The sequence below is a fragment of the Petromyzon marinus genome, chromosome 4 (assembly GCF_048934315.1).
Source record: "Petromyzon marinus isolate PM22_M1 ecotype Great Lakes invasive population chromosome 4, UKy_Petmar_22M1.pri1.0, whole genome shotgun sequence".
NCBI lineage: Eukaryota > Metazoa > Chordata > Hyperoartia > Petromyzontiformes > Petromyzontidae > Petromyzon > Petromyzon marinus.
The window spans coordinates 10323967-10345899 of record NC_133670.1 but is presented as its reverse complement, the minus strand read 5'-3'; the positions used below and the strand labels follow the sequence as shown (position 1 = coordinate 10345899).

Genomic DNA, 21933 nt, shown 5'->3' with positions numbered 1-21933 from the left:
TGCATTAAAAACTGTGCCATGCCTTCTGATTGAGTCGATGCATAAAGCTGCGTTAAATGTGGTGTCGGAAAATGTGCTGAGCAGTAAATATAATTGACCGTTTTCTTTGCTTTTTGTAAATATCAGTTTTCTCACCACTGGTCTGGACACTATTTGAATGATTGTTATCCATACCCATCCGTGTTTTGATCTGCAGAACACGGTGCCTGATGCGTTGAACGGCCTCATCTCATTCTCAAGCCTCTATGATTAAGTCCCCACTCAAATGTCCTCTGCACATTGAGAACGGCCACGGCACCCAATCTGGACATTTATATATCAGGAAATTGGAAATGAGGAATTGCTTCCTTTGCAGTTTCCTGTAGAGCATTAACTATTGTTTCCCGACTCTACCACGATTAATGTTATTATCTCAGTGTCAGGTGGAGGAGCGTCTTAACATTATACAGTGGTCAGATCACAGATCATTGTGTGGCCCAACCCAATAATCTATCTTGAATCAATTGATGGTTTAATTAAATTGTAACATTTCATCGAATTGCAAGGCAAGGAGGCGGGATGGGAAATCACTACCAAGTTTTGTGAAGTGAATAGTGATTGACTTACCTAGAGCACATGCATGCATGCTGCAGCACAGACTTGAGGCTGGAAAGAGGGGATGAACACCTTGAAGTGGGGCATCTCTGTGACTTGGGTGGTATATTAGTGCAGCGTTATCGTAGCAAAATACAAACAGGTCCCAACAGATCCTTCCAAGGGGCCATTTGCATTTTTTTTAAGAAGGCTGTTGAGATACTTGACTGTCCCCTTATTTTATCTATATATTATAATTTCAAGAGTAAATGATGACCTATTAGACTCCAGTGCAATAAACTGACTCTTCTGGGCTGTCAGTAATATGGTTGGCACCCAGTTTATGCATATTAGAGCTTTAAGAGTTGCAGCTGCATGTTCAGACAGAAAATTGTTCATTTAAAGCAGTGAGTGAAGCCATATATTTAATTATAACATAACTATGCCCTGCTTCAACACGATGCGATGAGTTCCATAGTTTCCATAGTTTTATTTATTTGGTATAGCCCTTTGAGCCATTCGGCTCTTGAATCGGGTGCAACCGCAACAAACAAAAACATGAACAAGAAAACATCTTAAAGTGATTATGTGACTGTGCAAACAGAAAATCCAGGAAAAAAACATCAAAATCTTCCTGAAATAGCACCGTACACCAACGCTGTGTGCAAAAATCCCAGTGGGATGCAAGTCAAATAACAGTAACAACCACAAAACAACTTAGAATAAGGCCGTCAGTCTAAGTCTGTACTACAATAAACAAAAACATGGCCAAAACAAAAAAACGTTTTCGAAATTACCAAAATAAAAGCCATAAATGCAATGTAACAGTGATCATAGGGACTGTGACCGAATTTTTTTTACAATAAACTACATAAATAAATTATAACACCAAAATCTAGAGCCATATTTAATGCCACTGAATAGCAGTGGCAGCTAGGGGTGTAACAACTCCTCTAGAGCAGTTTTGAGTGAGTATTGTCTGACACCTAGGGGGTTCACAGAACTTGACCTTAAATGTTTTTCATTATTTCATATTTCATGTTATCATTGGCTTTTTAATCAAGTGGCAGGAATGCGGTTATTGAACTTGCTGTATGTGGACTGCCATTTTTTTTTATATATATCTTGGTGCCAGAGGTACAATAACTGACTTTGGATTTAATTTAGAACCGTATTGGTGGTATTGTATAACTTCATAATGCATCAGTCATATGGAACGTTTGTCTGATGGAGAAGAATGTTGAAGTATAAGCATATACCAAATATATACCAAAACATATTTGTCCGTATCACCTGCAGTTGCAAGCAATGGCCATGGAAATGTGGCACTTTGTAAATATTTTAGCGACACACGAGCCTTGCTTGGCAGAGGAGCCCCGGTTATTTTAAGCATGTAATGTTTAGACAACACTTGCCCCTTCGCACCAGCAAGCTTCATTTGTGAGCAAACAGCCAATTAAAGCCCCCCTTTCCTCCTCCTATTTTACAGCTTGTGCTGTGATGCACCTGAACTTCACCATCCTTACTTTGTTACTCGAGAGATTGATTAAGGTATCCCTAATTGGCCTGTGTTTATTTTCTTATTTAAAATCAAAGCGGTTTCCCCTTGTGTATAAACAAACACGTGGTAGTACTGACCTCAGTAATATCTGCACTGAGCCAGCGGTTTATATTCTATGATCGGGGCCACGTTTTTTTTTTACATGACAACCACTGTTTAGTATTTTGTTTATTGATCCCTCAAGGGATGATGTGCTGACGATTCGTGATGAGTCTGGCCTCGTCAATTTAAGACACTAAATTATTGCGTTGTAATTGTTCGTGTCAAACTCCTTTACCATCTCTATCAGTGTGTTTATGTTGTTTGTATATATATAATTACGCTGCATATGTAAGCACATGTCCAAGCCACACATCACATACACAGTACATGAAGACCGATGGTTATACGATATGGAATAAGCATTGGATATATGTCGCATAGATACAAAAATAGGGTTTGAAAAGGCTAATGCATCATCTGTAACAAAGGTGTATTGACCTAAGCACGGTGTGAAATATATTTACAATGTCGATGTAATTCAATTTATTTATTTTACTGATCATATTTTCTGTAAATAAACCCCAGCGGTATTTCTGGATGGGGGGGGGGGGGGATCCCAGTGGCTCCGCCTCTGCTGCATATTGTTGTGAGCAGCCTTCATTAGTAATTCATTCCCTTTTTTCATTGCTATGTCATTACGTATCTCTTCCTCAAACCCAACGCCCCCACCCACCCCGTACCTCCCTCCTCCTCTTGTCTCTTTAGAGTCTGCATTCGGTGTGTGGATGACCAGAGGGAGGGAGTTTCTGGACAGACAATCGTCGGTGGAGGGTTCCTTGCGGCGAAAGCATTGAATCGACGTGAATATCCCCTCTTGAGACTGGTAAAAGGGGACGACCACTGCTCACCGGGTGTGGTTGTGGTTTTTTTTTTCGGTGAAAGGGAGCGGTTCATGAAAAACCGCGGGGGTTGTCAAGTCAAGTCTGCATTGAGCGGTGCATTCGGCGGGCTGCTCTAAGCATTGCTTCTTGACGACATGATGGACATTGTATGTGCAGTGTAATCACGCCACCTTCAATTTATGTGGACAGTGTTGAAAGGAGATAGCAAGATGAGTCAAGATAAATGGACAACGCTGAGCCCTGCCGAGTTCTCCCAGCTCCAAACATACACTGAATGTGAGTTGTGTGTTTTTTTTGTCTGCTTATTTTTGCTTTCACCCTGTAATGTTGATTATTTGTGGAAACAGATATTTCTGTATTTGTGTCTATTGGTTGCATACACGAACATGATAATGTATATTATTTGGGTCTTTCGGTAAAGCCACGTAGATAGAAAAAATAATAAAAATATCACGACGTTTCGATCGCAACGCAAGCAATCGTCATCAGGTGAAAAAATAGCGAGAGAGCTACTGAGGCAGGATGTTATAAAGCTTTGAGATGGGTGTAGCCCAAAGGTCATAAGCGAAGTGGGCCGGGGCTAGTGATGAAATTTGCATGTCAATGTAAGATCGTAGAGCCACTGCCACATCAAGGAAAACGAGCAACGGTGGCTGTGTTAGTGAGACATTTAACATGTTAATGTAACACCAGAGAGTCGAAAATAGCTACTAATCATCACAGTCAGTTATGACTTAACCTGGTTAATAACGTCCTTCCAATGATTACTCAGTTTGTACCAATTTTCTCGGTTTAAATTGTATCTGTGTTTATATATCTGTATGGCTTCATGAACGAATCTTCGCTGATAGCCAGTGGGTTTGCAGAGTACCTTCGTCTTAGAAAAATCCATTCGTGTGTGCCCACAGCATTTTCGACTCTCTGGTGTTACATTAACAGGTTAAATGTCTCACTAACATGTGGCGGTGGCTCTACGATCTTACATTGACATGCTAATCTCTCACAATACAATGGCCACCTCCGCAGCTTCCTCGTTGTGGGGGTTGCCCAGCTCTCTGCGATCTTACATTGACATGCAAATTTCTTCACTAGCCCCACCCATTTCGTATCTGACCCTTGGGCCACACCCATCTGAAACCTTTATAACATCCTGCCTCAGCAGCTCTCTCGCTATTTTTTCACCTGATGACGATTTCTTGTATTGCGATCGAAACGTCGTGGTGTTTTTTAAAATTATTTTTTCTATCTACGTGGCTTTACCGAAAGACCAAAAGAATATGAATTCCTGCAGTCACTAAAGCTTTAAGTCAAGATATAATAATGTATATTTTAAAACTAAGGCTGGTCCTGCACCACTTGCAGGCATAGCATATTTTCAAGTTTGTTTTTTATTTAAAGCACACACAAAATAGATGTTCGCTCACGTTTCAAAATGATAAAAGACTGTAAGGTACAATTCCATGTAATGTCTGGAAGCATTGCCAAATGTGTTGGTGACAGGTGGACACGAGGGCAGGTGAGCATTGCCCGTGTATGTGCTTTGAGCAGCTTCCCACGGTATAAGTGCAGAGGTTTGGATGTCTCTCTTGTCTACACCTGTCTGAGCCCATCTGAGGGGCCTCACAATATAGCCTGCTCGTGCAATGTATCCTGCTTGTGCATCTCGTCGCCATGCCGCATTAGACCTTCCACGTAGCTTGACGACTCCTATACTGGACTTTGAAAACTTTAACACGGGGAGAGTACTGTATAAACAGATTGATAAACTGTTAACATGCGGTCTTGTATTGTAATTTGGCCATTGTGTTGTGTATTTTTATTGCCACAATCTATGTAGGCCTCCAAGTCGTGTCCAAATGGTAAATGGGAGTATTGACTATAAATAAATAACTTATCCCATTTAGATCTGCATGTTCAGTCTCGTGTTTGTGAGAAACTGTTTGCATCCTAAAGGAATGAGTTGTGAAATTATCTAAAAATAGGTGTGCTTTTAAGGGAATTGCATTTAACAGAGTATTTTTAGGTTGTTTAACCATAACACGCGAATAATTATTTATTTATTTGCATTTGTTACGAGCCCCCAAGCACACACATAAAGACAAGGGTCTGCCAAGCTCGTCTCAAATACTGTAGGAGTATTTTCTCCCAAATACAGTTTACTGACAACAAACTTTTCTTGGACTGCTGGAGGCAAGTGCTCTATGAGTGAGCACCTATTAAGGGCAGCTAAGGAGGTGTTGTCCACGACCACAACTTGGTTTCCTCAGTGCTGATTCAAAAAGAAAATCCACCATGTACAGGTTTACGGCCAGGATGTGTTTGAGAAAACCACGAGAAAAATCGAAAGTTCTTAAATCGAAGCATTTTTGGTGGATCCATAAAGTGGTACATAACCTAAACAGAGAGATGCTCAGTAACCCTTTGCGCATGTGCAGTGATTTTGTACGTTTGCCCACTAAAGGGAGCACCCCCTTTAAGAGTGTGCTCCTAATCTCAGCTCGTTACCTGTATAAAAGACACCTGGGAGCCAGAAATCTTTCTGATTTGAGAGGGGGTCAAATACTTATTTCCCTCATTAAAATGCAAATCAATTTATAACATTTTTGACATGCGTTTTTCTGGATTTTTGTTGTTGTTATTCTGTCTCTCACTGTTCAAATAAACCTACCATTAAAATTATAGACTGATCATTTCTTTGTCAGTGGGCAAACGTACAAAATCAGCAGGGGATCAAATACTTTTTTCCCTCACTGTATACTGTACAACCATCGGTGTGAAAAGTATGTGTTCTTGATATATTAAGATATATGACCTTGTCTATTATACTGTAGGTATTATTATTAGTTTAGGGGCCGTCCATAAATGACGTCACGCATCTGGGGGGGGTGTCAGACATTTGTGACGATGTGTGACGAGGGGAGGTTGTGAGAAATGTGACGTCACATCAAAATGCGCAACTTTAAACAAATATAGACAACACGTTCTACTTAATTAAATAGACTTTTTAATAAATGTTTTCTCCTACAACGTCAGAGTGCAGCGCCACATTAAATACGCACTACAATGACAATAGTTTAAAGCTATTTGAAGCATGTTTTATTTTTTTTTGGGGGGGGGGGTCAAAAATCGTCCAAAATCGCGTAACGTCATTTATGGACGGCCCCTTATCATCTACAAATAGTTTACACTTGTATAAAAATAGTTACCATAATACAGTATGTGGGGAAAAAAATATGAAGAGTACACATGAAAGAGACTCTAGCTCGTGAGGCACGCTAACGCTTGGGCACTATCTGGCGTCTGAATGTTCGCCGTGAAACGTACAAAATTTTGGGCCTAAATGGCAAAGTTTGTAAATCTCGAGTACGTGATGTACGTAAAAAGGGATTTGGTATCAATAATTTGAGCACGTTACAGCGAAAATACGTAAAGCGGGAGGCCGTAAATAAGGGTGTTACTCTATTTGTTCAAGGCTGAATCAACTTAGGGAAAGCCCAGGACAGATTCAGATACGACATGCTACTAGTCATATTCATAGCTGGGTATTGAACCCAGGTAATCAGGTTCGTAGTGCATTGTACTAACGATTGCACCATCTTGCCTCAGTCACACACATTCACAAGCAAACGCACACATATCTTCCATTCATTGAGTCGCTTATTTATTACGTCAATATGTTGGGAGCACAAATACATATTTTTTCTCGTAATTTATTGAAACTCCTTATCAGAAAAAATAATAACCGTGTGCGACAGCACTGATTATATTTATCTGTTGTTTGGTTTGGAGTTTGTGGCCTAGTGATCACCAAAGAAGCCATTTGCTGAAGCATCAAGTGATTGTAATCACTCAGACATTATTCATAACATGAGGCCACATTCCAATAACCATTTCAAAAGTCATAGTGTCTCCGTGCCGAAACAAGCACGGCACGATGCTCATCTCTGTTGGCAGTCCTGAGCTAGTGGTGAACATTGCACATTCCCATGGCAGTGAGTCTTTCCATATAAGAGCAGTTGCTGACTTCCCACAAAGTGATATTTGTTTTATTGACCATGTAAAGATGATGGGATTTCTTGGCCTTTGACCGAGAATTTAAAATGTGCCCTTCCAAGTGTGGGTCAAGGGCTCCAACACGGTGCCACCCGGTTAGGCCTTTGTGAGTGGGTGGATATAATAAAACTCACTGTACATGAGAAGTCTCTGAGATCAAAAAAGGTCATGCCATTTATATATATTTCACCCACTTGAGACTTGAGTTTAGGATCTCATGGGTTACTGGCTGAATATCTTAACACATTCTTCAGCTACTTGAGCCACCTAGCTATTTCGTAGGAAATAGCCTCAATATAAGCACCTCTAAATCCACGTTTTGCATGATCTAACTATGTTGTAAAAGCAATTAAGTGACTTAATAAAAACACAATTCAAGCCCATACAAAGTAAACACAGATGTAACATTTACTGTTGGAAATGTTATATGTACTGTGTAAATGTGTTTGAACTCACCGCACTACTGTTAATGCGCAGTCATAAGTCCTGTGCTCTCAGTGACATTTAAACAACGGGGTAAAGTAGAAGGGCATCGTGTGAAATTCCCAAGGACTGCAGAAGTTCAAAAGCGTATCTTAAATTTCAGACAAAGTGATGCCTGCCCCATGGTTTCATTGGGCCCCTCAAAGGCGGTGACAGAATTTTGTTTCTATTTTAAACGTTTGCCTCTACTTAAACATGGATTTGATGAAGAAATTTTTTCATATATAGCTTTTAAATACTTCACACACAAAATGTGAACGACCTTAGTGTAATGTAGTTGTATATAGCCAAATTGTACACAAGGCTGTTTGCCAAATGTCCTTGTTTTCTTCCAAGCAAGATCAAGTTTAAGCGAGGCAAGCAAGGCAAGCAAGGCATAGTGTTTTTGCTTAGTTGAATTTATTCTGAAAATGGTTGCTTGTCCAGTATATAGTGCCCTTCTATTGAAGGACACACTGGGTTTCGATCTAAAATTAATATCCCATGATTACTTTCTGGTAACTCGACCGGTTTTCATCCTGTGGAGGCATTGCCCACAACCTTGGAAATGTTGAATTTTCCACGACAAGCCTAGGGCCACTGAAAGAGTTGAGCGCTACCCATAGGCTTCATTGAAATACAGGACAATTTTACTGAATGAAGGGCACAAGGGGTTAAGAAATATAAAGGGAGATTGAATAATGTATCAGGCAAATGCACACAATAGCAAAATGTGTGCTGACACAGTGGATTAAATGGTGCACAGTGCACTTTTGAGATAACAAGTGGGCGTGTGCAATTGTGTATGTCTGTCAACCCCTCCTCAACCATGGAGCTGCCTATGCTTTTTGGTCAGTATTGGCACGTCAATTATTTTCCAAGCATGGGGCCCACCAAACCGAACTGAGTAGTTTAATGCAAGCACCGGAGTTCTAACGCGTTAATAGGCGAGAGGGGGTGCTGAGATGCGTGATCGAGAAACCCCGGTTGGGTAGTCCTATGTCCGTGTACCAGTTGCAGGGGGTATTTTTAATGTAAAGTGTGACAGCGTGCTAGTACAGACGAAGTCAACTCTGTCAGCCCCACCTGATGTGACTTCCGAAGCACCCTGAGGCGGGACGGCATTAGTGTCCATGCTTGGCATCTGTAATTTCGCACACACTGATGAAAAATGTTCATACAAATATGAAACCCAAAACACAAATAAATGTAAAAAATGTCATTCTCACGTGCGTTGTGGGGCAATAGATTCACAACTTACCTGTACACTTAATTCATTCACCCTACAAAGCCTATCTCTACCACCACTGTGAACGCACATAAACACCATGCTTATTATAACTTTCATATATTTCATGCAGAACACAAGCAGAGCTAGCAAAAATATACAGTAAATGCCTTTTTAGTTTTTTTATCGGGTATTTCCCATGAGTGAGTGTGTAGCATTAGGCTGCATTCACTCTGTGCAGATTGTACTGGTGGTACTAAACGCACTGCAATTCCCCACTGGGTTATCGAAATCAAACCGTCACCGCTGACCCTGCTTGAAAGCGGAGTGCGGAAGGCGGGACAATTGTCCCATCCAGTTTTGTGAACAGCATTAAGGCGAGTGCTGTGCTCGCGCTGCATAAATGTGTGGATTTGCTGTTTGCACGGACGCAGCACACACATGTCAATTTCCCTGTAACATCATCAAGCTAATTGGTGAGCGATGTCTCCCATTGCTCATGACCCTGTGAATGCAGTGCCTTGTTTAAACGAATGATACCGGGCGAATATGAGTTTTTGAAGGACGATAGACAAATTGTTTAAATGTTTCTCTTGTTTTCTGCTTGCTATTATAGTACCGTACTCTATTTCCATAAATCAATGTTAGAAAATATAAACATTTTAGTAATTTACTGTTGATGGGCAACTATCACCCACAGCGTTCAGACTACCCATATAACACTGGTTTAATATATTTAACTTGCTGATGAGATTGAATTAAGTCTAAACCTGTCTGAGGTTGACCATATTTAAATTCATTACCGTACATTTTACTGGGAAATATCAATTGGCTGATGATTGCCATGAATCATCAAAGAATCAAATAGTTGTAGTGTACTGAATGCTATATTTGTTTGCTTTCCGTGTTTCGTTAAACACTGACATGTTAAATGTGTCAGTGAACATCCTTCACAGTCTATGGTTCCTTTTTGTTAGCTGTATTAGGTCGTCATTACACTTTGCTTTACAGTTGCGTTGAGTTAAATGTTGTTCAGACAAGCCCATTTGGCAAACACTGACACTTTACCAAAGAAGCGGACAAGCCCCAATATGTACAGTAGCTGGTTATCGTGGGCTGGTAGTCAAGAAGTGGAGGTGGGGCTGTTGGTTAAGCATGCAATGTCAAGATATCATTACCATAATATTATTACACTTGTTTACCAAAGGAAGAGCCTCACTGAGTCCCATGAGATTATTTTTTCCAGGGGGTTTTGCTAAGTGAGACCCTAAACAATAACAAATTAGAATGTGCTAGTGACAATACATTTAACTGTGTCTGTGTCACTGACATCTCCAAGACTTACTGAGAACTATGCTTTTTAAGTTCAGTAGGCAAAGTACATTTTTAGATCAATGAAGTTGACTTACTAAACAAAAACTGTGTTAATATGAAGAGAGTACATAGGAGGTTTCTCTGACGGTACCCGCAATGGGTGAATATTCTATAATCAGGAATTCACGTAAAATAAAACGTACATGTACGAGTCAAAACAAAACATACACAATAATTGCATAGTAAAACAATCATCAAATCACCCAGATTGCATCCGATCTCATCATATCTCAGAACCTCAGTGGTCTTGAGCCGAGATGGTGCTCGGTTGGCGACCACCGTGCAGGTGTCGGAGGTTGCTGCCAGTTACATTACAGGCATTAGAAGGCAATGAAGAATAATATGATACTATACTATGCCCCCGTGTCTATGTTCCCTGCCTTCACCAACCCACACTGACCAGTATCTGGTGGCACAATGATTAGTACACTGTGCTGTGAACTCGGCCACCTTCACACCCGAGTTCAATTCCCTGGTCATGGTTAACATTCGTATCAAGTGATATCTGAACCAGTCATGGCTCCTCCTCCCCCCTCCCCTGCCAGCACTGACCAGCATGGTGAAGTATGATCAAACAACCCCCACAAGCCACGCAGTGGGGGAGGGGGGGGAGCTCAGTCAGCAGTGGATTGACAAAAAGGGCCATACCCACACGTGTACACATGGTAAAACAATATATAGACAGCACCATGCAAGCCCAACAAGGGGCATGTATATACATGTACCCTGAACCAGTAACTAGCCACACTTTTGACCTCTTAATAAGGATCAGGGGTGAATGAAACCATAATGTATTTATATATTCTTTTGGGATCGGATGTTAAGAGTTTTTTTCAATTGCAATCAGTTTAGATAGTTTGATTTTACTAAACGTGTAACTATCATTGTGTAGTGACATGTTACATCACAACCGTGTGAGTCTGTACACACACACACATGACATCACCACGTGTGTATGTGGGAATGACGTCACGGCCGGGTCGGGGAGTCTGGAGTCTGGAGGCTGTCGGTCAGTGCCACGGGGGTTGTGTGAGGCCGTGGCACTCTGTACGAACCCGGCCGGACACGTGACCGGATCAAGGTGGGGGCCGATGGGGACCTTGGGGGCCACGTGGCCAGGAGCAGAGCCTTCTCGAGGGTTCGAGAAGGTGGGCGTGGCCTGGGTGTGGCCTGGCCCACGCCCAGGCGCATATAAGGGGGCTCTGCACCTGGTGCGGGGATGCTCAGGTTCGGGATGAAGACGCCTCATGAAGAGTGAAGCCAAGCCTCAAGTCAACGTGGCCAAGCAGTAGCCCTCCTGACTTGGCCACACCAGTTGTTATCCGAGTGTCAGTGTTAGCGAGGATAGGTCGGTGGTCACCATCCTATGTGTAGTGTAATTACAAGTTGTGTTAATAAATACTGTTGACTCCCTATAACAGTGTGTGCGCCTCTATGGAACCATTAAAATTGTAATGCGTTCTGTTATTGTGTTCTTTATTAAAACTCTGCATACTGTTTCTCATAGTTGCCTTTATTGTATCCGCTCCACCATTACTTGGAAAAGTGCTATTCTATTCATGGAGTGAGTAATTACCTTTTTTGGATAGTTATGTTGGCTCTACCACTCACATATAGTGACCTATTTATCCTGCACAAAGTGTGTTTGGGATATTTATGCGCACCCACAAGGGAATTAAACCCAGGAATAAGAAGTTATCTTTTATGATCAGCTTTCACTGTACATGGAAAGAAAAAAATTGCTTTATGACCAATGTTGGACGTACCAGTAGAGGCAGGGGCTAAGGGCTCAGGCAACCCTCAGCAAGCATATAAGGGCCCAAGTTGCTCAAGGAGCTACGCAGTCGTAAAAAATTGGAATGCATCAAATATCAGCTCAAATTTAAATCCTAACAAACATAGCAAGATGATTAACATTAAACCTAAATTATTACTCTCTATCTTGTCTGCATCTCTATTCTCTTGTCTCAAAATATCTCTCTACTGCCATTTCACTTTTTAATTTTAAAGAGGGTCCCCCCAATGGGTTAGTTCCACACGGCTGACTGAATTGGCAGGTTGGTGGAAGAGTGGAGGCAACGGAATGTCCACTGGGTTATCACGTCATCAGTGGTGAAACGGGTCACAACTGTGCAATGGGGGGGGGGGGGGGGGGGGAGGAGAGGTGTAAAACGTTATTCTGCTCATGTGGATTTTGGTGTTCTCACAAGGGTACACTTTCCGAAGGTACAAGATGGTCCTTGCAGCAATGCATTGTCACATGAAAGTTGGGAGGAAACTTGAAAAGCTTGTCAATTGTAGCAAAAATGTATCATTCACTTTAGCGGTGTGAATGATGTAACGATATTTGTGAGTGTAGTGGGAGTTCATCCACACTTCCTTCCCCACCTCACAATCCCCAAACTTGTATATATATAGTGGAATCTAACTGCATTTCATAATATGTTTAAATTACAAAATAATGATGTTGCTTGTTTGTAAACAATTGGAATTAGTTTTCCTCGTAGAAATGTTCTTAATATATGACACCACTGGCATGTTTCCAATATTGATGTATAGTGAGGGAAAAAAGTATTTGATCCCCTGCTGATTTTGTACGTTTGCCCACTGACAAAGAAATGATCAGTCTATAATTTTAATAGTAGGTTTATTTGAACAGTGAGAGGCAGAATAACAACAAAAAATCCAGAAAAACGCATGTCAAAAATGCTATCAATTGATTTGCATTTTAATGAGGGAAATAAGTATTTGACCCCCTCTCAATCAGAAAGATTTCTGGCTCCCAGGTGTCTTTATACAGGTAACGAGCTGAGATTAGGAGCACACTTGTAAAGGGAGTGCTCCTAATCTCAGCTTGCTACCTGTATAAAAGGCACCTGTCCACAGAAGCAATCAATCAGATTCCAAACTCTCCACCATGGCCAAGACCAAAAAGCTCTCCAAGGATGTCAGGGACAAGATTGTAGACCAACACAAGGCTGGAATGGGCCACAAGACCATTGCCAAGTGGCTTGGTGAGAAGGTGACAACAGTTGGTGCCATTATTTGCAAATGGAAGAAACACAAAATAACTGTCAATCTCCCTCGGCCTGGGGCTCCATGCAAGATCTCACCTCGTGGAGTTGCAATGATCATGAGAACGGCGAGGAATCAGCCCAGAACAACACGGGAGGATCTTGTCAATGATCTCAAGGCAGCTGGGACCATAGTCACCAATAAAACACACTACGCCGTGAAGGACTCAAATCCTGCAGTGCCCGCAAGGTCCCCCTGCTCAAGAAAGCACATATACATGCCCGTCTGAAGTTTGCCAATTAACATCTGAATGAAACAGAGGACAACTGGGTGAAAGTGTTGTGGTTAGATGAGACCAAAATGGAGCTCTTTGGCATCAACTCAACTCGCCGTGTTTGGAGGAGGAGAAATGCTGCCTATGACCCCAAGAACACCATCCCCACCGTCAAACATGGAGGTGCAAACATTATGCTTTGGGGGTGTTTTTCTGCTAAGGGGACAGGACAACTTCACTGCATCAAAGGGACGATGGACGGGGCCATGTACCGTCAAATCTTGGGTGAGAACCTTCTTCCCTCAGCCAGGGCATTGAAAATGGGTCGTGGATGGGTATTCCAGTATGACAATGACCCAAAACACACGGCCAAGGCAACAAAGGAGTGGCTCAAGAAGAAGCACATTAAGGTCCTGGAGTGGCCTAGCCAGTCTCCAGACCTTAATCCCATAGAAAATCTGTGGAGGGAGCTGAAGGTTCGAGTTGCCAAACGTCAGCCTCGAACCCTTAATGACTTGGAGAAGATCTGCAAAGAGGAGTGGGACAAAATCCCTCCTGAGACGTGTGCAAACCTGGTGGCCAACTACAAGAAACGTTTTACCTCTGTGATTGCCAACAAGGGTTTTGCCACCAAGTACTAAGTCATGTTTTGCAGACGAGTCAAATGCTTATTTCCCTCATTAAAATGCAAATCAATTCATAACATTTTTGACATGCGTTTTTCTGGATTTTTTTGTTATTCCATCTCTCACTGTTCAAATAAACCTACCATTAAAATTATAGACTGATCATTTCTTTGTCAGTGGGCAAACGTACAAATCAGCAGGGGATCAAATACTTTTTCCCCTCACTGTATTTATGATTTTAATCTTGCCAATATATGGTATGCAAACAGATTAACTGGGTTTTGATATCGATTTCTATGGCAGGCAAAACAAGTAAATGCCCCAATCACCCATTGTTCTCATTTAATTATGATGCTTCTACTCAATATTGCCTTTGCATAGTCATTGACAGAAGTAAACATGCACTCTAATGGGCTGTTCAGTGTGTATTATCAGCGCAATGGCTATAGACATGCATATACTGTATTCAAATTCCCAGCCACCAACTGTTTAAAGGATTGTATTTTTTACATTAACAGAATACAATATGGCATACAAACGAATTGGATAATTGGAATAATGTTTTGGTCTATGAACCATAACTTTGAAACACTCATTCGTGATTGTGTTGCTTACACCTAATGGTCTTTACTTTAGTGTCATGTTTTTAGCCATTGCTTATTGTCAAGTGAATAACAAAATTAAGCCAAGTTTTATCCATCTTTTATATTTTTTGTAAAATACATGTTTTCTTCTACTGGTCGATTTAAAATTAAATATGAATCACATGTTTAACCAGGCATTTCAGAATTTGGGGACATGAACCAGAATTGATGTTGCATAAGTCACGTGGTGTTTTCATTAAACATTCAAACTGCCAATGCCGACATAGTTTCCTGTATTCACATGCCTTTTGTGAGACAAGGCACACATAAATTCTGTAATTGATTAATAATGCCAAATACTGTGTACATTGTTTAATATTTAGGCTGCATGTTCATTTTTTTATTTAAAGATTTCGTGACTGCAGTAATTCATATTCTTAGCTCTTTCGGTAAAGTCACGTTGAAGAGAAACAATAAAATAATAAAATATATATAAATATACTTATTTTCCAGCTAAGAATATGCATGTTCATTATGTTCATTATTTTCATTCAAACTGTTCCACCAAGAAAAAATATTCTTCAAATGACAAGGGAAAACAATTGGCATTTTCAGTTTAAAGTGGGTCTCAGAAGTCCATGCTACACAATCAATGAAATCTTTTTCATAAATCCCGCTGAGAACACATTACGATACAATATCTCTTTGTCAGACCTGAGCTGTAGTTTCACCTTTGTGATCTCTGGTCACATAACATTGATTTTACATTCTCAAGGTGAAAGTAGCTTACATTCCACTTTAGCATGCACTTGTGTGCCACAAGGTTTTTATTCCTCGAGGCGTAAAAATAATACGCCTAAGTGTTGTTGTTGTGTGTGTGAATGTAATGCATAATAGGAGGGTGTGCAGTAATATCAAGGAGTGTAGTTATAACTCCTTACAAATATGGTCAGCATCCAGAATTCCCTCAAGACCTTCACATTGTACAAAGGCCAGGTGCTTTTAATCTTTTTTTTTTACAAAATTTCCAGCAAGGATTTGAGGGGTGCCCCTTCAATGTGACCAAAGAAGCAACAAACTGACTGAGAGAATTATTACCTTTTTCGTCTGCTTTGCTTCAAAAAGGACGTAGATAGCCTCTGTGTCAACCGGTGTGTTGCTGAGTGTCTTCTGTTGTCTCCCACAGATACCAACAAGAAAGTGAAGGATGTCCTTGGGGAGTTCCGGGAGGGTGGAATCCTTTCCAAGTATGACCCCGAGCAGGTAATCTCTCCGCGGGTCATTATTTTGGTTGAACCGTGCTCATTGCAATTGCGATTACCGCCTACGTGCTTTTTCAGGGAAAAATGAGATGAGATTAGCCAGCCGGTGCCAATGTCTGATCTCGATATAAATTGACCATGGCTTGGTTTTTGTGGTTATCCTCACTTCTAAATATCTTGTTGCAATTCCAGTTGGATATATAAAAAAAATATCCTATGAATTTTGACGTTTCGATTCTGCATAAACCTGCACTTTCAGCAGTCACATAGGACAAATATTGTATTTTATGGTAAGTTGCTTATGCAGACTTAAAATTATGATGGTTAGAGCTATAGAGCACTGCATGGGTGTTCCAGGCAATGTAATGCTCACTCAATCATCCGTGTAATAGCACTGTATCTGCCATGATGCATGTTGTTTACTGCTGCTACCTTGAAATGAGCGAAGATGCATCCTTTTGATTAGGTCGTGCTTTTGCACCGAACTTCATGATTGAGGAAAATACATTTGTGTCCATGTAGCCTATTATCGCCGTGATGGAAAATTATTCCCCGTACATGAATTGCAACTGCTGTTTAATAATAAATGTGATGAAAAAAGACAAAGCCTCGCAGAGGAAATGTTTCTTTTTTTACACTTGTGCTTAAATAAAAGTATGTATACAATTTTATATATACATTAAGTACAACATTTAAAAAAAACATTACAATATGTGCGTTTAGTTCAAAAGCAGGCAGCATGAGGTTTGAAGTTCAGAGCATTACATAGTGAATAATCATGCAATTCCATTCGAGTTAAATGTAATTTGCAGCAGTTAGAGCACATCATTTTTCGATACCTGCATGCAGACAAATACTTATTAAGAGGTCGTAGAAAATGTTGCTCATTGCAAAATAGGATTTTATAATTGAACATATAGAACAATACACCTTCCCTTCAAAACACTGGAGCATATGTTTTATTTTAATATAATTACTCCTGTGGTTACATTTGTTATTCACACAGCTTGTTCAGCAAGAGACCATTTTTCTCCCTTTTAGAACACTATGCTAATGTTTTCAAATTTGGCATGAAACCAACCATTGCATGCACGCAGTGAAAAGCACAGGCATAAATTTGCTTCTCTGTTGTCATTGAGTCATCCTTTTTTCTTCTATTGAGAAGGAAGCAACAACTCTGTAATTTAGAATCGGATTTTATTCTTGGCGAAGCTAAACTAAATCCATGGTATCTATGTTTTTTCAGAGAACGTTTTTTTAAATGTTAGATTTCAAATGTGTTTCCTTTGCCTTCTTTAGTTACTCAATCCAAATGATCAATCGCTCATGTATAATTACAGGGCAAAGCGTTTTAAATTTAGATGCCCTCTGCAGAATGTGTAACCAGGTATAGAACTAGTACATGACCCGGAAGTGAAATCATCAGCCTTAATCAGTGTCTTATAATTGGTCCTTCCTGCCAGCTGACTGTGCTCTTTCACCATGTGCGTGAGTAATAATTTTAGATGTGTGAGCTTTCACAATGGGGATAAACAAGAGGTTCAATGGCGCACTTCTTTGCCTGTTTCTACACCTGTTGGTGACTGAACTGAGACTAAACAAATTTCACATCTTTGAACCTTTATCTTTCATCTCAAGTAGCCACTTGTGGCTCGTATCCAAGACCTTAGTAGGACTGGATCAATGTCCTGACAATGGAATTAGTCGCCTCCTTCTCGTACTAAACAGTATTTTTGTCAATTTTATGACATTTAAGATGCATTGTTAGTATTCACTTCTTCTAGCTGTGTTTAGTTGGATTCAATATTCCATGATAACACCTCTGGACATGTCATTCCTCATTTGCAATGAGTGATGGTGTGGAGCATCGGATGCATAAGCAAGGCTTAATTACATGCAGGGTGGGGCATGTGGAGGCTTGCATTTAAAGTTCACCATGGAATGCATTTCATTGAGGAGGAGCTTTTACAGTCCATAAATTAGCCTCAACAGTAATGGCATTGAGTAATAACATAAACAAAGCTGCCTACTTTACCATAATTCTTAGCTTTTGACAAAACCTATAAATAGTTCAAGACAAGTGATGACATTCTAAAAAAATACAAAAGGATAACATTTGCGATAAGGCCGTAGCTCTGATGACACGTCTGACATCATAGCATTTTCCCAAGTAGGAGAGGGGACCTTTTGGCACCCGTAGGCCATAGATGACCCATATCACTTTGTTTCATATGGCCCACAGCCACATGAGGCCTACCACTTTCAAATGGCTCACAAACTATATTTATCCCATCCAATTTACATCAAATAACATTTACAGCATATAACATGCTTTGATGATAGAGTTATTGCAATCTGCTGCCTCCATAAAAAGTGTAGCCTTCCACAGAGTGGTCTTACCTGGAAGCTAGGTCGTGTTCAGCTGGTTGTGCATATATTGCAATTGTGGAAGCCTGCTTTAGAATGCTGGGGGCATCTATTCTTAGGACCACAGCTGCATGAAATATCGTTGGTGGGGTTCAACATAGTGTACAAAATCTGTTTACTATTTACTAATACAAAATCATAAAACAATGCATTGTTTTTGCACAGTGGTGTGTATCCAGCATGACATGCAGGGCTGGCCTCATTGGATTCAAGCCTTATGGCTTGACGTATACTTTTATATCTCATGGATTGACATTTGGCCTTTTCTCTGTCTACAACTATATAAGCTCTTATTCCAGTTTCCTATCCTGGTATATCTCACTGAATATTGAACACACCAATGAATGCACCCATTGCCCCCCCCAGCCGCCTTCCAAGCCCCCTATCATGAAAAATCCCCATTCACAAATGAAGCCTGCTGGAAATATTGAGCCTTGCCCTCAAAGGACCTCCTACACAGTAATGATGGTCTCCCATTAATATCAACTGAATGGCTAACACAATGAGCTACAGATGTGCCTCGTATTTGATACATGTGGCTATATTAATTTCTACTGGTAAATGTGTGCACACTTAGAACATCAAATCATACCCTGCCAATAAGTATGAGCTCACGGCGAGCTATTTCCCGTGCGTGAGATGTACACTTTCATATTCTGTTGTATTAACGTGACAATGTCTACATGCAATATATATTAATTTATATGAACATTATTTTAGGGGAAATTACACTCTTTGCAAAATTTGATAGAATGCACAGAAGGTATAATCATAAATATAAATGTTACTTAAATGGCCTGGAAAGATATCCACCTGACACTATTGTTCACGGATGGTCATATAGTTAACTGTAAATAATCTCGACATTGACAAAATATTATAACAAATAGGACATTGTGTACAATAATGCTTCGTGGCCTAAGGTTATCATCAGCTGCTTGCACAAATTACCACAATTAAAGAAAACATTTCCCAAGTGTTTTGTAGAGTTGCTGTGCGATGTATGCTTTATAAATTCGAAGACAAATACTTTTTTCCACGTCTTCAATGGGACACTTTCTTCATGTGGCCAAAATATTTTGTGGGCCTTGGAGGCCCGAGGAGCTATACTGGAGAGGGGCATCCATCCAGTATTGCTCCAACATGACCTACATAATGTGAGGAGGTCTTCATCCATCAGTATAGAATATAGAGTGGATGATGATGATGACACTTTTACAATATTTTATTGGTTAAGTATTTAACATGTGAAGTAAGTTACAATATTTGTATAGATGAATGAAAATGTTAGCATACGCAATCACAATCGCCTTTTCTTTTCAATGAATACACCAGGCATGCACGTAACAAGGCAACTGCAATTTATTCATTTTACAGAAACGCAAACACCACTATATGTACACCCAATCTAGGGATATTATTCATACACATATATCCATGGAGTCATGCTCACACCTGCATTGCCCTAATGTGGGCGATAGCAATTCTGGCAGGAGGTATATTTTCATCTATATAATTATACAGTTTGTTTAGATGTAATTTTCCAGTGTTTAGAAATGTATATTAATGCATTGCTGTACAAGTGTGGATATTGATTTGCCAATCTACGTTTACACATTTACACATGTTCAACCAGGTGTGCATATATGAAAGCACCTCACATATTTAGATGAACACTCGGGTGGATGTGCCTGTCATGAATAATGGCCTTAAAGGTCAGGTTTTGCTATTGTGAGGCACGACCACGAGTAGCAGTTAAAATGTGCTTCTTCTGTACGCCTTCTTCACGTCGAAGCCCCACGCCACAAGCACCAGTTGCGTTAACCCTGCCACTGGAGTGAAGGCAGCTGGGCACGGTGTCTGCTAGCCCCCTGTGTGCACAATACGTCGTCAAGTGTTTGAAAACAGGGCCTTGCTTATTCGCACTTTCCATATGAGAGTCACACTCCAGTTATGGTCCTGTGTGATAATATAGTCCTTTCAGAAATGACGAAACCACACAAAATTCGCTCTGTCCTTATGATCCTTTCACACTGATGACTCACTGCCATTTTTAGGTTATTTTAAGCCTATAATAGAGTGAGGGTTTCTTTATGAAAGCCTTTTATGGATTGCTGTTAAGTGTACATAGCTTACCGCTTGCACAGATTGTACCCAAAAAGCACCCCCTGCGATGCCCAATGAAGGATTGAGTGTGTACAGTCCTGAGCCAATAAACACAACTCAGTGCTATCATTGAAAAACTGTCTTGTTATAAATCATCTTCCATCACATTCGACACAAGGGCTATATATTGCCAAGCATCATAATTCTATAAGTCAACCTTCCAAATAAAGAGCTCAAACATGAAAACAATGGCATTGCCCATACTCATATTGGAGATGTTCAATTTTAAGGAAATATGTTGATTTTACTCCACGGACATTTACTGCATGCAACATATGTTGCCATGGTGTACTGGTGAGGACACTGGACTTTAAATCCAAAGGTCGCCTGTTCAATCTCTCGGCAGTTGAAACAATGGACACGTTTCTTAATTCCGCCCGGCAGTAATAATAGGTTTGCGTGCGGCTGGGAGAAAAGTCTGTGTTGTGTGGGGGTAATCACATCTTCTTCCAAGACGTAGGCCAATATACTCTCTCGTGGGTGCCCTTTAGAATCCCCTGTAATGAAGACCCTTACGCCGGCAGGGGTACGAGAAAGAAATTGCAGGGCTGCACCTTTAGCTTGTTTACTGCATACGGGGCGAGAGATAGAAGTGATAATGGTGTCTGGTCGAACTAAGTTAGCACCTTTATCACGCGTCACTGGGAAGCTGGTAAAAAGTGTATTGATAACTTGTTTGTAGAACACCTATAGGATGGTGTCTTCATTTGGAACTGTGCACGGCCATGTGATTCCCTAGATACTGTGAATAGCACTTAAACAAATGGTAAGTGCTTTCATGCTCTGCCTTAGCATGTCCCGCATTTTTTATATTTGCTAAATCTCTAATACGCGAATGTATGAGTCGTGATCATTTAAACACACTTTTATATTACATTGTTCTACAACAATGTAATTTGTTTCCAATAATTACCACAACGCTGTTGTCCGTGAGCGTTACATATCCATCTTTTAACTTGGGTTAAAATCCTGTAAAAATGCTCTTTCATGGTTGCTTAAACAAAAGAGATCTCGTTATAGTAATAGGTTTTACCCTTTTAACTGGCACAAAAAACTGACACCTTTATTCAAGGCATCATGTTTGCAATAACCACAACAAAAGCAGTCAAAATGCAAACAAAAGAGACAACTCTGATAATAATATGCACTGTCCTTGAATTTGATTGGTCCACACCCGAGACGGCTTTTCTTAGAGCCTAGTCTCCACTGGTGTTGGACCACCTTTTGGCGTCATCTGGTCCAACACCAGTGGAGACTAGGCTCTAAGAAAAGCCGTCTCGGGTGTGGACCAATCAAATTCAAGGACAGTGCATATTATTATCAGAGTTGTCTCTTTTGTTTGCATTTTGACTGCTTGTGTTGTGGTTATTGCAAACATGATGCCTTGAATAAAGGTGTCAGTTTTTGTGCCAGTTAAAAGGGTTAAACCTATTACTATATCTTG

General features: G+C 40.5%; 1 protein-coding gene across 3 annotated transcripts in view; it reads left to right on the top strand.

Annotated features, from left to right (window-relative positions):
- The window catches only part of LOC116938745 (diacylglycerol kinase beta), a 131922-nt gene that overhangs the window by 18308 nt on the left and 91681 nt on the right, over positions 1 to 21933 (top strand). For 2 of the 3 annotated variants that reach the window (XM_076056136.1, XM_076056133.1), the window contains exons 2-3: positions 2882 to 3294; positions 15821 to 15897. In XM_076056136.1, coding sequence (XP_075912251.1) covers positions 3198 to 3294; positions 15821 to 15897 — 174 coding nt within the window. In that variant the 5' untranslated portion in view covers positions 2882 to 3197. The remainder of the gene's footprint in view (positions 1 to 2881; positions 3295 to 15820; positions 15898 to 21933) is intronic. The other variant, XM_032946320.2, reaches the window with a different exon arrangement.